The sequence below is a fragment of the Camelus ferus genome, chromosome 1, assembly GCF_009834535.1.
Source record: "Camelus ferus isolate YT-003-E chromosome 1, BCGSAC_Cfer_1.0, whole genome shotgun sequence".
Lineage (NCBI taxonomy): Eukaryota > Metazoa > Chordata > Mammalia > Artiodactyla > Camelidae > Camelus > Camelus ferus.
Window position 1 is genome coordinate 42,535,337 of NC_045696.1, and position 13,640 is coordinate 42,548,976.

The 13,640-nt window shown below is 38.2% G+C and overlaps 1 protein-coding gene across 7 annotated transcripts in view; it reads left to right on the plus strand.

Annotated features, from left to right (window-relative positions):
• The window catches only part of ZPLD1 (zona pellucida like domain containing 1), a 314,927-nt gene extending 307,054 nt beyond the window's left edge, over positions 1 to 7,873 (plus strand). For all 7 annotated transcript variants that reach the window (XM_032478045.1, XM_032478056.1, XM_006188536.2 and 4 more), the window contains 2 exons: positions 4,871 to 4,900; positions 5,318 to 7,873. In XM_032478045.1, the coding sequence (XP_032333936.1) occupies positions 4,871 to 4,900; positions 5,318 to 5,493 (206 nt within the window). In that variant the 3' untranslated portion in view covers positions 5,494 to 7,873. The remainder of the gene's footprint in view (positions 1 to 4,870; positions 4,901 to 5,317) is intronic.
• Positions 7,874 to 13,640: the final 5,767 nt, after the last annotated feature.

Genomic DNA, 13,640 nt, shown 5'->3' on the forward strand with positions numbered 1-13,640 from the left:
GTCCAATAGGTGGCGCTGTCCGAGGATGAGTGTGAAGTCCATGCAGCTCTTGCCAGACAAGTCTCCCCATACTACTACTGAAAGTTCTGGAAACCTTCCCCGAACCCATAACTTGACTCTCTTGTGAATTCCCTCCATCTTTATAAGTAGTCCTATTAAACCTCCTTAAATTGCCTGTTTGGATACCATTTGCAATATCCCCACCAGTGCGCTCATTTGTGCTCATCAATCTAGTGGACACACCTGTTCATACACATATATTCTCATGTGTACATCTGTGCATGCATTGTCACACACACTCTCCAAATGGGATATTGCTTAATGAGCATAAACCCAGAGACATACAGAATCAGCTGAATAAAACAGACATGCCTTATAAACAACACATACAGAAGTCTGAAAAACTGGTTCCGGTTCCAGCTTTTGTCCTAACAAGATGTAGGACTTGGGAGTTCACTTCTCTAGGCAAAAGTTTCTTCGTTTTAAAAATAAAGGTTTATAAAAGTAGCCTTTGATACTCTTTCTAACTCTATAGTTCTAAAGTTGTCTTGAAAAACACAGCAGAATTCTGATTTGGATTATACACTAATAATTTTTTCTCTATTTTATATTAGCCACTATCATTATGTTTCAGTTAGATTATCTTTACCTTTTCTTCCACACCTCCTGTCCCACAATGAAAAGAAAGTTTTACCTGAAATGGGTAATTAAGCAAAAAGTCACTTGGGCCTGAAATCCAAACAATTGCTTTAATTATTCATTCATTACTGTTTGTGCAGACATATTATTATTTTAAAAATAGGCCCTTTAAAATGCAGAAGTTTATTAAATATGAAATTTCAAACTTAGCCCATGCTCCCTGAGGGTCTGATATGTTTTGAATGGTTTGAAAATGATTGATGTGTGGTTTGTCAAAGGCTCAATTCTTATCTCCATCAAGCTGTCAGAAATAGCTCATAGAATTACACTGCATGGAAACTCAGCTCTTGTTGCCAATAATTAGGAATACTTTGGGGTAGGCCCAATAAAAGAAAATAATCCATATTTCTGTGGAGCATATCTGGGGTCAGTTTGCTGTAAGAAAACAATGTTGAAAGTGACAACTCTCCATGTTGAGTAGATGACTTTTCCTCCTTATTAACTTCCTTACTTGAACCAAATCAAATTTAAATATTACAAATTGTAAATAATTTGCTAGTGATGATAATTTTATAACTGACTCAAAATTATTAAGACCTCCAAATCCCAGTAAAGATGGCCAAGTACAAGTTTCTAATCCTACCATAACTAACCAGCCATCCGAAGTTACCCCCCACAGCACGTCTAGTCATCCAAAATATCTATGCTCAAAACTCAAAGAGCTAATAATGCCTTTGATAACAATGCCTCTGATGTCTTGCCTGGATTTCTTCCTTTCCAATTTCCACCTGTTTCCACCTTGAAGATGACATTTATTTCCCAATGCACTAGGGTTATCTCTGTCACCTTGGTCTCTCCACCAGCAAAGCCTCCGAAGAATCGTGTTTAAACCTTCCAGTTCCCCTTGATTCTCCTCTCACTCTCTGTGGGTTTATTTCTGGTAATGTTCATAAATAGCAGTAAGGTGGTCCTTATTTTTGGATATCATGGTGGCCTCACCACCTAGAGGACCATGTGTAAAAATATTTACATTATAATACTATAATAATCCATGCAAAAACATTTATTTTAAATTCCATATAAACATAACTCAGGAATCAAGGTCTATCCATCCACAGGCAAGTTCTATGCAAACTTCATGTCCAGCTTAATGACCAGGGCTCCCTTCTTCACTTTACCTTTACCTTAGTTCCACTAGAATTTATCTCTGCCGATCCTGAGGCCGATTTTCGTAGACAAGTCCAATTTCAAGCTTAATTTGCTCTCTCAAAGCTCTCTGATACTTAGAATTTTTGCTGTTTGCTCATTGAACCACTCCTTCCACTAGATGTCTGGCTTAGGTCAATTTTAATAAATTGTTAAGCCTCAGAACTTCTGTTTTGCTTTGTTTTAATGAAATCAAATACTTGCTGTTTTTTTTCCTCCCCAACATTGTTAATCTTTTTTGTTAGTTGATTTAGGAAAATATTCACGTCCTCAAAATTCAAAATCCTCAAAATTCATGAGGTGTTCTTTTTAAGCTCTGAAATGCTAAAACTATTTGGTAGGGAAATGCTTATCGTTGGGTACAATTCTGGAAATTTAAAGGTACAGTCACTGGATAACAGTAGTACCTAATTTTTTTTAACATAAATTTCTACTCTTGTCCAACTCATGTTTTATGGGTAGCTAATAATTCATTCTAGCATGTTTATTTAGCCCCTGCATGGGACAGACACTTTGCTAGGAACTAGAGATACAGTAGAGAATAGGTCACGATCTTTGCCCTCTGGGATCAGCATTCAAAGGTGAAGATAGACTATTAACGGACATAACACAGTGGAGAGTAAAAAGTTTCCAAGGCTCTCAACTTGAAATATGTGGTTCATTTTACTGCACAGTTAACTGAAGATTTAAAAAATAGTTTTCTTGTGCTCTGAAAGGAAAAATATTCATTCTGCATATATCTTTGCACTGATGTTCACTTTTCCCATTTATTTCAGCTGCTTATAAGAGAGAAAAGCAGAGAATGGCAGTTTATCTGCCACTTTTGGTTTTCAAACTGCCATGGTGTTGCTGCTATCACTTGCCTCCTGTGGGTCCTCGGCTAGCTATGTGTTTTGTTGAAGAGCTCACCAAATTTAGAATTCCAGTCTGTTTAAATTCCAGAGGTTTCTTTCAGTGTATATGTATATAAGACTAGCTTGGTCTGAGAGAAAAACAGAAGTGTGTGGTGATAGAAAGCTCCTCGAAAATGTCTAGCTCCCCTTTCTAGACAGCACTTTGATTTTCTTTTAATTGCAGTGATCCTAAAACTACAGGATACCAGACGCAGCAGATAACAGATAGAGTTGTTCTTGCTACCCTTATTCACTATCAAACTACAGTTTCAAACAATATCCAAACATGACACACGCTGATTTCAGCCACCTGCCAAAGGTAGGATGCTTTCAGTTTGTCAGAGCCCTGGAACCTGGAGCGGGTGTGGCTCACTTGGCATTTTGTCCCCACATGGAGATTTTGTCCACAGCCAAGTCCTCGTGGGTGACACCTGGGATGGTCTTCTTACAGAAGTGCTGGTGGTAATGTAAGAAAGGAGGAGATATTCTGACTTCTTTTATTAACCTGAAATTGCAGAAAATGGTGGGGGCATCCATTATAGAACTTTTGCCTAATTTGGGACACATAAGAGGAAGCTTTCTATTCTTTAACATAAACCTTTTTTAAAGCAAATAAATGTGATTTCTAAACAAGGACTAACTTTTTAAAAGGAGTTTTAGAGCATTATATATTCTCCTCCATGTTCCAGTGAGGCATCCTTGTCTTGGGAAAGGGGCACACAGATCTTTTAGATGAATTAGTCACAGTTGCGCATCCCATCTATTTACATGAGAAAGAATTGTCCTTATAGGGTGATGTTGGTTGGAGGTTAGGATTTTCTCAAGGATGCCCTATAATGAAAATTTGTATTTTTTTTCTTTTTGTCCTACAGCAGTGTACTGCACCATTCTAAATAATCCTATGAATAAGTGCTCTATGTATTTTGGACTTTGTACTTCAGGATCAAACAGCAGAACCGTCATTTCTGCCAAGACTCATGTCTGAAAAGAAATGGCATCAGATGTTTTATAAATATCTCACCAGCTTCTCCCATCAGTTGTTTCAAATACTAATCCTGAAGTTATGTAGTTTGAGATATTCATCTCTTACACTAAAAATATTTCCCATACTTTTATAGTTTATATTATTTTAGAAAAAGGACTCTGAAGCTGAGCTTTTATTTAAGCATATGTTTGCTTTGTCATGGTGGCTGTGACAGATGGAGATTTCTCCATCTGCAAAATGGGGGTAGCAGTAATAGCTAAACCATATGGCAGTTATGAGAATTAAATGTGATAACATATGAGATAGGACTTTGTAAACAGTATGGCATTACACACATTAATTGTAATAATATTTATACTCTAGAATCAGTCAACTGCACACATTTTATGGTTCAAATAACAAACACAGACACATATACACCCATGTTTTTAAACGCAAATATAAAACCTACTCTTTGTACAATCTCAAGGGTTGATTGCTGTATGATTACAAAATGGGTAACAAAAATTGGGAAACCAAGTGAATGTGTTCGTTGCGTCTATTACGTTTGCCAGGGAAAAGTGAAAAATCAACAGCTTCAGTCTTTAACAGATGCAAATAAAACCACAATTCAATCTCAGGAGTCATGTTTTCCTTTCATTTAGTCATTAAGTGTGAATTTATCCTCTTGGAACTTAAAATGATGTTTTTGCAGATTATGATGGGCAAATTGACAATACTTAAAATAGAGTGGCACTAAATAATGAATATTTCTCTGTAGCAGAATAACAAATGACAGGTTATAGGGCTCTAAAAAATGTAATAGCTGTTCACAGTTCCTGCCCCCACTAACATGACTGGAGAGAGAATGATGAAGCAAAGTCGGCAGGAAAGAATACAGCACAGCGCATTTTGTGATTATATTTGTGTGCCCAGGGCAGCGGCAGGGCATGGGCTTGGGGGAACGGACAGATGATAAAATCTCAGACATATGAAACAGGAAATGGGAAAGCAGATGGTTTAGGGGGATTTTCATTATTATTTTCCCCAGGAAGCTTGTACGTGAAGGTGAGGGGACATCTAGATAAAGAGTAATTACAGAATTATAACAAACGTAGGTAAATATTTGGAGTCACAATGCTTTTCTTTTCCTTTTTTCCCCCTCCAGATGAGACTCCAACCAACAATTCACAGCTTGGTAAGATAACTAACATATATTGAAAATGAAAGTATAATTTAAAAAAAATGTTAAGTATTTTTTGGTGATCAGTTACAAAGCTGTAGTCAACAACATGTAATGAGCCCTGATTTTACAAGTTTGTTATATTGTAAATCACAGTTTACTGAGGATTTCTGAGCTCATATGCAACCTGTTGGTCAATTTTTATAGCACTTTATAGATGATTTTTTTTGTCTGCCCAGGGAATACCAGGCCTCTAATATATACAATCCTTTGGCATTGAACTGAATTATAATCAAATAAACTATAGCACAATCCAGTCTCATGCTGTTATTCTGCAACATACTGATGAAAGATGCTTTGCAGATGTAAGTTGGAATAAGATGAGATCAATCTGATATTGGACCTTCCACTGTGTGTGATTATTACTTGCAGGTTCTCCAAACGAACCTCCTTTCCAGCTGAACGCCGTCACCAGTGCACTGATATCAGGGATGGTCGTTCTAGGAGTCACGAGCTTTACCCTTCTCCTGTGCTCACTGGCCCTTCTACACAGGAAGGCACCCACCAGCTTGGTGCTGAATGGCATACGAAACCCAGTCTTTGACTGACTGTAACAGGCTCTCGGGAGGCGTCACTGGCTGTATCGTGTGTAACTGCAGTCAGTGTTCTATCTGAATTGAATGCCAGCCAGCATTTGGTATTTGTAGGTTTGAGAGATTTCACAGTGTAGCTTGTCAGCATGACGTTAGTGAGAGAATTGTGATAATATTGCTCTTGTCACTTATGTTTGTGGTCAGCCCTATTTGTATGGCACCAGTGGGTATACTGACAATAAGCAAACACCATTCAGGACTTAGTTCTTAGTCATTATTTCACTTTATTTCAATTTTCTTTTGATTAGTGGTTTTATAGATAAAAGATAGGCATAGAAAAAAAAAGAATTTGTTGCATTTTATCCCTAAGCATTAAAACCTGTTGTGATGGCATTTAGATTTACATTTGTGGTCCTGAAATGAAAGTTGCTTTTTGTTTTTTTCCAGATAATTGCAGCTTGGGGATATGTTTTAATTGGAATGGCCAATTTAGACACCCGAGATTTAATTTCTCATTCTATGACCTCCTATGTTTTTGGCTGATTTCCATGTCTGAAGACATTCCTTTAAAAAAAGAAGAAGAAGAAGAAAAGAAACCTCTTAAAATGTATCTTAACCTGGGGGAAGCATCCATTTGTGTGGCAAACAGTAAAAATAGTCGTGAACTTCCAAAGGATACTAAGTGACCCTAGATCATTATTCATTTGCTCCAAATGGCTATGATCCATTTTCTCCTTCTGGTTCAAGTGGAACATCAGCACACGTTCACTCTGCTCCCGGGTAAACTACACCAGCTGCCATTGCAGCTGCGCTCCTGGCAGTGCAGCAACTGCCAAGACGATTCTTAATTCAGTAACCGTTACCTGGGAAAGCAGACAGCAGTCGTGGGAAGAGGCCGTTGGCCCCACACACAAGCACGGCGTTCCTGTTTGCATTTTTAACAACCTAGGTTCCTTTTTTCTTTTTTTTTTTTTCTGTTTTTCTCCTAGAACAAAAGGAAACAGGTTAAATGTGCTTTGCAGAGCTTTGTTCGCATCTCTACAAAAAAAAAGATTCCCTTTCTTACAAATTTCTGATGCAGGTAAGACATACGGTCTGGAGGAAGCCTACCTTTTAAGGTGTCTTCTTGAAGGTGTCATGATTGCCATGGAATAAACAGTATTTTCCTCTAGCAGTAAACTGCGAAAAGCATTTTATCCTTTATCTGTTTTTCAAAAAGTTTCAAAAGCCAAGTTTTAAGCCTATATTCTTACCAAGAAACAATCTTTCCTTTGTTCAATCTAGCCTTTGCGCAACTGAACACATAAAAGGATTCAGTGACAAACACCAGAACCCGGGATGCACAGCTACTAAAAGTGCCATTTTTCACATAAACATTGCTGTAGAGATGAATTTCCGTTTAACATTTGTGACCCATTGTTCAGGACTTAATTAATTTACTGAACTACATGCAGATCACTATGCAATTTTAGATTTGTTTCAAATGAAGTGCCTATGCTCTGAAGTTAATAATTAAATCAATCGTCAAATCAAAAAACACCTTTTCTCCAATTTGCCCGACTAGTTCAGAAGAAAATATTTGTATTGCAATAATCAGCTGTATAATTGCCTCAACTTCTTCTTTCAAGGTGTAGACACAGCCAAAGGGAAATGGCATCTGGAAAGTCTCCAGTTAATTTCTTCAATGTAACAAGGTCTAACACTTAAAAAGCGAATCTCCTCTTCCTCATGTTACTTAAAAATAACTTTGAAGTGACCATTCTGAACTTTATCTGTGTTAGCAAATTTATTTACTAATTTAAAGGGGAAAATCCTACAGAAAAAAAAAAATGGACCATGCCACTTATGTGACCCTCTGTATACATGGATAGTATTGAAATATCCTGGTAAATCTATTTCAGATACTTTAAGTGAATTGCCATTGATCCGAGGATTAAATCCTGTGAATAGGACACTATATCACTGAAACTGGTTTGTCAGTTTGATTTTTGTGCTTTGGGGATAATTACTGTTTCAGCTGTTAACCTGTTAAATTCTATACACCATTTTATAAAACTAAATAATGGACGTATCATTTTGCAAGCAACTTAAATCTCATATATTTTTTGCTACCCTTTCATCATAAATGGGAGATCCACAGCTCTAGTGAGACAAGCCAGGTTTGCTTTATATAGCTTTGTTCTTACAGACCTGCAGTTATAGGTTGTACTGAGTTATAGTGTGAAATTATTACACAATTATTATAGTGTGAAAAAAAACCTTACAAAATATGTGCAAATGTTCCTTCAGTTTTAATACCTCAAACTGTTTTTTTTTTTTTTTTTTTTACACTTCAGGGGTAAGGTCTGATGACATGTAAACAATGATTGTTTAATAAAATAATTGTAAATGAATATCTTTAAAACAGTGGCCTTTTCTTGTTTTTTTTTTTTTGTTGTTGTTGTTGTTGTTGTTTTGTTTTTAAGATAGTTCTCCATCCTCCTCTCAACATTCTTGTCAGCTGTGGAAAATGTGAGGCAGTGAACTTCTTGAAGTGAGAAAAAAACAGGAGAACAAGTAGGTGGGAGATACTTGTTTGTGAACACTCATGAGGCATAGAGTGAAGACATCTCAGAGGACCTGGCAGGAGAGAATTGTCCCAGGATGGGGAGGCTTCTATCCTGACAGCGGGGGCTATGAGGCTAGCAAACATTTGCTTTCATTTTATATTTATAAGAAAAATAGCAAGCTGACCATAGATCAATTGCTTTTGCAAGTAAGATTCCTCAATTATTTATAAGTGGGGAGACATTTAATACAAAACAATCCAAATTTGTAATTTAGAAAAAAATATACTTGGGTTGTAAATGAAGCAAACACCAGGGTTAGCTGGTGTATTAGCCCTGGTTCTCCAGAGAAAAAGAACTAATAGGATGTATGTATATACAGAGATTTATTTTAAGGAATTGGTTCACGTGATTATGGAGGTGACAAGTCCCAAGATCCGCAGTGGACAAACCGGAGACCCAAGAGAGCTGGTGATGTATGTCCAGTCTGAAAGCCAGCAGGCTCAAGACCCCAGGAAGAGCTCTTGTTTCAGTTCTAGTCCTGAGGAAGGAATAAACTGGTGTCCCGGTTAGAAAGGCAGTCAGGTGGGAGTAATTCCCTCTTAGTTACGGGAAGGTTAGCCTTTTTTGTTCTATTCAGACTTTCAGCTGATTAAATGGGTCCACTCACATTAGGGAGGGCAATCTGCTTTACTCATTCATTCAAATGTTAGGTCTCATCCAGAAACATCCTACAGACACACCCAGAGTAATGTCTGACCAAATGTCTGGGCCATCCTTGGCCCCAGTCAAGTTGACACAAAATGAACCATCACAACTGGCAGATTTGTAAACACACTATCAATATGTATCACGCTGCTAACATACTGAAACATAAAGGGAATTAATAATAAAAGTATTACAAAACGTAACAGTTTCCACATGAAATGATTTTGAAATATTTAATGTCTGGAGGCAGGGCTTGTGGGCAGAGTCCTCTTTTATAGTAGTTAAAAGGATGGATCAAATAGAAAAAAGACAGGGCCATGAGTAGATGGTGAGTAGTGTGTTCCAAAATTGCCCTGCATTAGCCCACATTATCAGGAGAAACAGGGCAGAAGGAATCCTAGCATCAAAGTCCTGGTTCGACCTATGTCCTGCAGCATTGGTGCTGAGGGTGCTGGTAGCCACGGCGTGGAGGGAGTGGTGAAGTTAGCAGTGACAACAGACCAGAAACAGTGAAGAACATCAGGCAGCAAAGCGGAGACAATGGGGAGCAAGTGCACCAGGGGAAGTGCTGGACCCTGGGAGGAGAGGCAGCTTCTTTGGTAGCAGTTTCTACCTAGTTCACCGATAGAAACAAAAACAAGCCTCTGGTTGCTGTTACCCATATTCCTCATGATGGTGACTTGTCTTGTCAAAGAAAATGCAAACTGGAAAAACATAAATTAGGTTTTCATGTTTGTGAGAGTATCTTGCCTGGTAGCTTGTAAAAAGTGTCAGTCTTTGCAAATTTGAAGAACAGGGGAGAACTAAAATAACCTTGATTAATGCCCCATTTTGCTGAGATAGCCAGGAGACAATTGGTTTGGGGAGCATCTCTTCATGGGTACTAGACATATTATTTGGAAATCTCTGTTCAGTAAACTTCATTTAAAAATGCTTTGTATTCTTGGCAAAGTGAAATTGAGAACTCAGATGATTATCTGCCCTGTCAAACCTCCAATTCCCTTTTGCCTCAAGTATCTGGATAGGTTTTGTTTTACTTAAATGGCCAACATAATTACCTCATTTTCCCTTTCATTTTCTATGTTGAAAAGAGAAGTAACATCATTATATGAAGGTTTAATCAAAGGCAACCTGGCCCAAATTTTGAGGTTAGTTTCCAGCAGGAGCATAGCTGTATTAGAATTGCCCGAAGCAGAATCTACTACTGGATAATCCTGCTGGTTTGGCTAATCAGCTGACGTTGGAAGCACCTGGGAGAGTGTGTGACAATTTCATGCAACTCTGACTCAAAGTTATACAGATCCTGAAGCTATTTCTCCTCTGGTATGTAGTTTTGCAAATTCAGAAATTATTTACCACTTGGGGATTGGACCTGATTTTATTTTATAAGCTATTGTTTTGCTAACATATATTTTGTTGTTTATAAAATGAGATGGCAGAGAATGATGCAGAGTCCTGGTGAGAGAGAATTGAACCCAGCCATCTCTCTTAAATCCTGTGGAGATAAATCACAATCTTTTTGCATCACCCTCACTCTTGAAACACAATATGGAGCATTAAAAGATTTACTAAAACTTTAATGCTTTTTTTCCAGTTTGTCAATGGATCCGTAACGAGAATTTCTCTTACTTCTTACTCCACCATCTCTGGTCCCACACTAGCCCTTGTCCTAGGGTCCAAAATGGAGAAGGGTCCGAAGTAGAGGCAAAGTAGAGGCAAAGATGGTCAGACACCATCAATAGTTTAAGGAAATTTCCTGGAAGCTGCCACAGGAGACTTCCTTGTACTTCACTGGCCAGAACTCCGTCACACAGTCACAGTACCACAAGGGTGTCTTGGGAACTCTGGGTATCTGTGTGTCCAGCTGTCACCAGAGGATCTGACTTAAACCCATGTTACTCAAATAGGGTCATCATTTTACTCACAGCTTTAAAACATTAGATACATTGATTTATGTACAAGGATGTTATATATAATAATATGTAAATATATAAAATCAGTTATAGAAAACCTCTACCCAGTGGGAAAATGTTTATGCTATAATATAAAAAGAAAAAAGCAGAATACAGAAACATATATATAACATGAGCACATAGAAAAGCAACAGGAAGGAAATTGATCAAAAGATTAACTATGGTCAGTTAGGAAAAATAATTGATTTTTATATTAGTCTTCTTATATTACTCTCTAGCATGTTTTATTTCTTTCTTTTTGAGAAACTATCCAGATTAATTTAAACCAGAAAGGAATTTTAGTGGTATGGTAATTTGGAAGTTGAGGAAAATGTTTTGTCTATATTACTGAAATAATTGTATCAGTTCTCAGCTTTATTTCAGCTACTGAAAAACAAATTCTTTGTATCTAATCTAATGAGCATATACAGCAAGAAAACAGAAATCCAAACCTGAGAGACAGTGAAAATGCAACTGCTTTGTTTATTCCTAAGCGACTAACATTTTACTCAACATGCAAATAGTCTGCAATGCACTTTAGATTATACGGTGGCAGACACTAAGCAGGTTTGAGAGAACTCTGGCTTCTATTGACAGCAATGGATGAGCTCTCTGACTCATTGTTTTTCAGTTGTGCATTTGTTTTGCCCACATCACTAGCATTTATTATGGTCACACAGCCAGGCTCACTCCGACACTGAGTTTGTGCTCTGGGAAATGGCTGAGAAGCATCATCGTCTTCATTATGTCAGCCATGAAAATTATGTTTGTCTGTTCTCTCTGGAGTTGATGGCTGGAATGTTGGAAAACAGTATCAAGGCATTTTCCCTCTCACCCTGAGGGAAAAAAAAACAACACATGCCAGCATTATTTTTTTATTTTACTAATAACCTGTTTTCCCCTTGCCCTTTAGAGCTGAGAAAAGCTGCATGTAATGAATGCTTATTTGTACATAAAGGCAATTTCCAGAATAAGGATAATGCCACTGCCTGTCAATTCTTGAGAGAAATGGCACATGAAACAGACAGAGAAATTCTCCAGATTACCCCCTTTTGTTGAATGCTACTCATATTTTGAAGTAAACAAATAACCATTTTCTGTGCATTTTCACCTCACCCCATCGCCCCATCAGAACAGTGATAATTGCTTTGTGGACTCTTCGTCTTCCCTCCATTACCTACTAAGTACCCCTTGGAAGGGGGTGGCCAGGACGGCACTGTAAATACAGCTCTGAGTTCTCAATTCCCGCAGATCTGAGCAAAAAGGCTGCAGCAGCTTCTCTCCCTTAACTCATGAACTTTATGTGTTCAATTTTTTTCCTCAAAAAGGGATCTTCCCTCAAAATGGCAACCAGCGAAAGATCTTTATACATACATACATGGTCTGAAATAATGCCTTGAAGACTGTGGTTTTTCCCACATTGTCAACTGTAGGGTTCAAAGGGGTCGCATCTGGCCTCAGCTTAAAGATCATCATTTTTCTTTCTTCAGAGGGGATTAAGAAAATAACAGAGCCAAGGGTAGCACATCGATGTGTCCATTTGGCTCTTCAGTTCAAATTACGTCCCCCAGTACCTAAACTCCGTACTAACTCTAAATGGAAGGCAAGAAGCAAAGCCTAATGTGCTGTTTTAAATGTAGGTGGAAGAGAAGACGTTGAGGCTAAATTTTAAAACCACACCAGGATATATTCATTCTGCTCTCACATTTAAATAATGCTCACATTAAATAATTGTTCCAAAGGAACTGTCAAGATGAAACAGTCAGTTACAGCTTCCCCGAGCTGAGCTCTGACATCTATAAAAGTCTACGGCTCACAGTGAAGCTATGAAAATAATTTTTTAAAAAACTCATTTGCAAAACATGAGCAAAACCTTATTTCTGTCTGATATTGGCAGAAAAATGAGCATGTTTTATAGTATTGATTAGACGAAGCTTTCGAGATTATATTGATCATGCAGGGCTAGCCCAAAGGATCTGAGCCAGGTGGGACAAAATTGAGTTTTGAGGACCTGTGCATAAATTGCAAAGGTATAGGCGTTGTAGCTTTAACTTTTAGCCTAGATATCATCTTTATCTGTGCTTCTTTTGCTCAGGGAAAACGTGGGACTGACTATGAAAGGCAGAAGCTCGTACTCAGTGCCTAGAGCCTCTTGGGGGTCGTCTTGACGTCGAGGGACTGAGCACTTTGCTTGTGAAGCAGGTTGCTCACTCCAGAGAGGTGATATGGGATTATGGCCAGCACTGGTGTGCCGTTAAGAGAAAAATAATTGGAAACTTGCGATAACTCTAGGACCCTTGTCCTCCACGTGTGGTCCCCTGGCCCTCTCCGTCAGTTTTACCTGGTAACTTGTCAGAAATGCAGTTTCTCAGAACCCCGTTCAGATGTACTCATGCAGAAACTCTGGGAGTGGAGCCCCAGAGTTTCTATTGAGCAGGACGTCAGTTGATTCTGCTGCCTGTTAAAGTTTAAGAACCACTACTCTGGAATAAGATCGAAGGCAATTCCAGAAAGCTGAAAAGAGATCACCATAGACAGGTGACATCATCTGTCTGTCCCCAAACAGAAAGAAGGAGCCACTCCTTCCTGGAGTCTAGTGCTGGAAATGCACCTCCGTGAGGAAATCAATCTGTTTTCTTCTGTCAGTGTTTTGACCTAAATGGTTACACTTTTTTTTTTTTTTTTTTGAATGATCACCAGGGCTGATTCAGCTGACCTGGCTGGGCAGGTGTGTACTTTCTTTCTCATGTCTCCTTGTTTATTATCTATGCTTAGTATTTTATATGCTGAGTTAAAGGGGATGAACGTTTCAAATTGAGAAAGATGTTCTTTGGTCAGACATCCACACATCTCAGTTCCTCTGTGTCATGTTCCCCAAGGACAGAAAATGCTCCAGGACATGGAAAATTTCTACTGTTTAAATTGTGTAGAGTTGGTCTCTAGAAATATTTGTAGT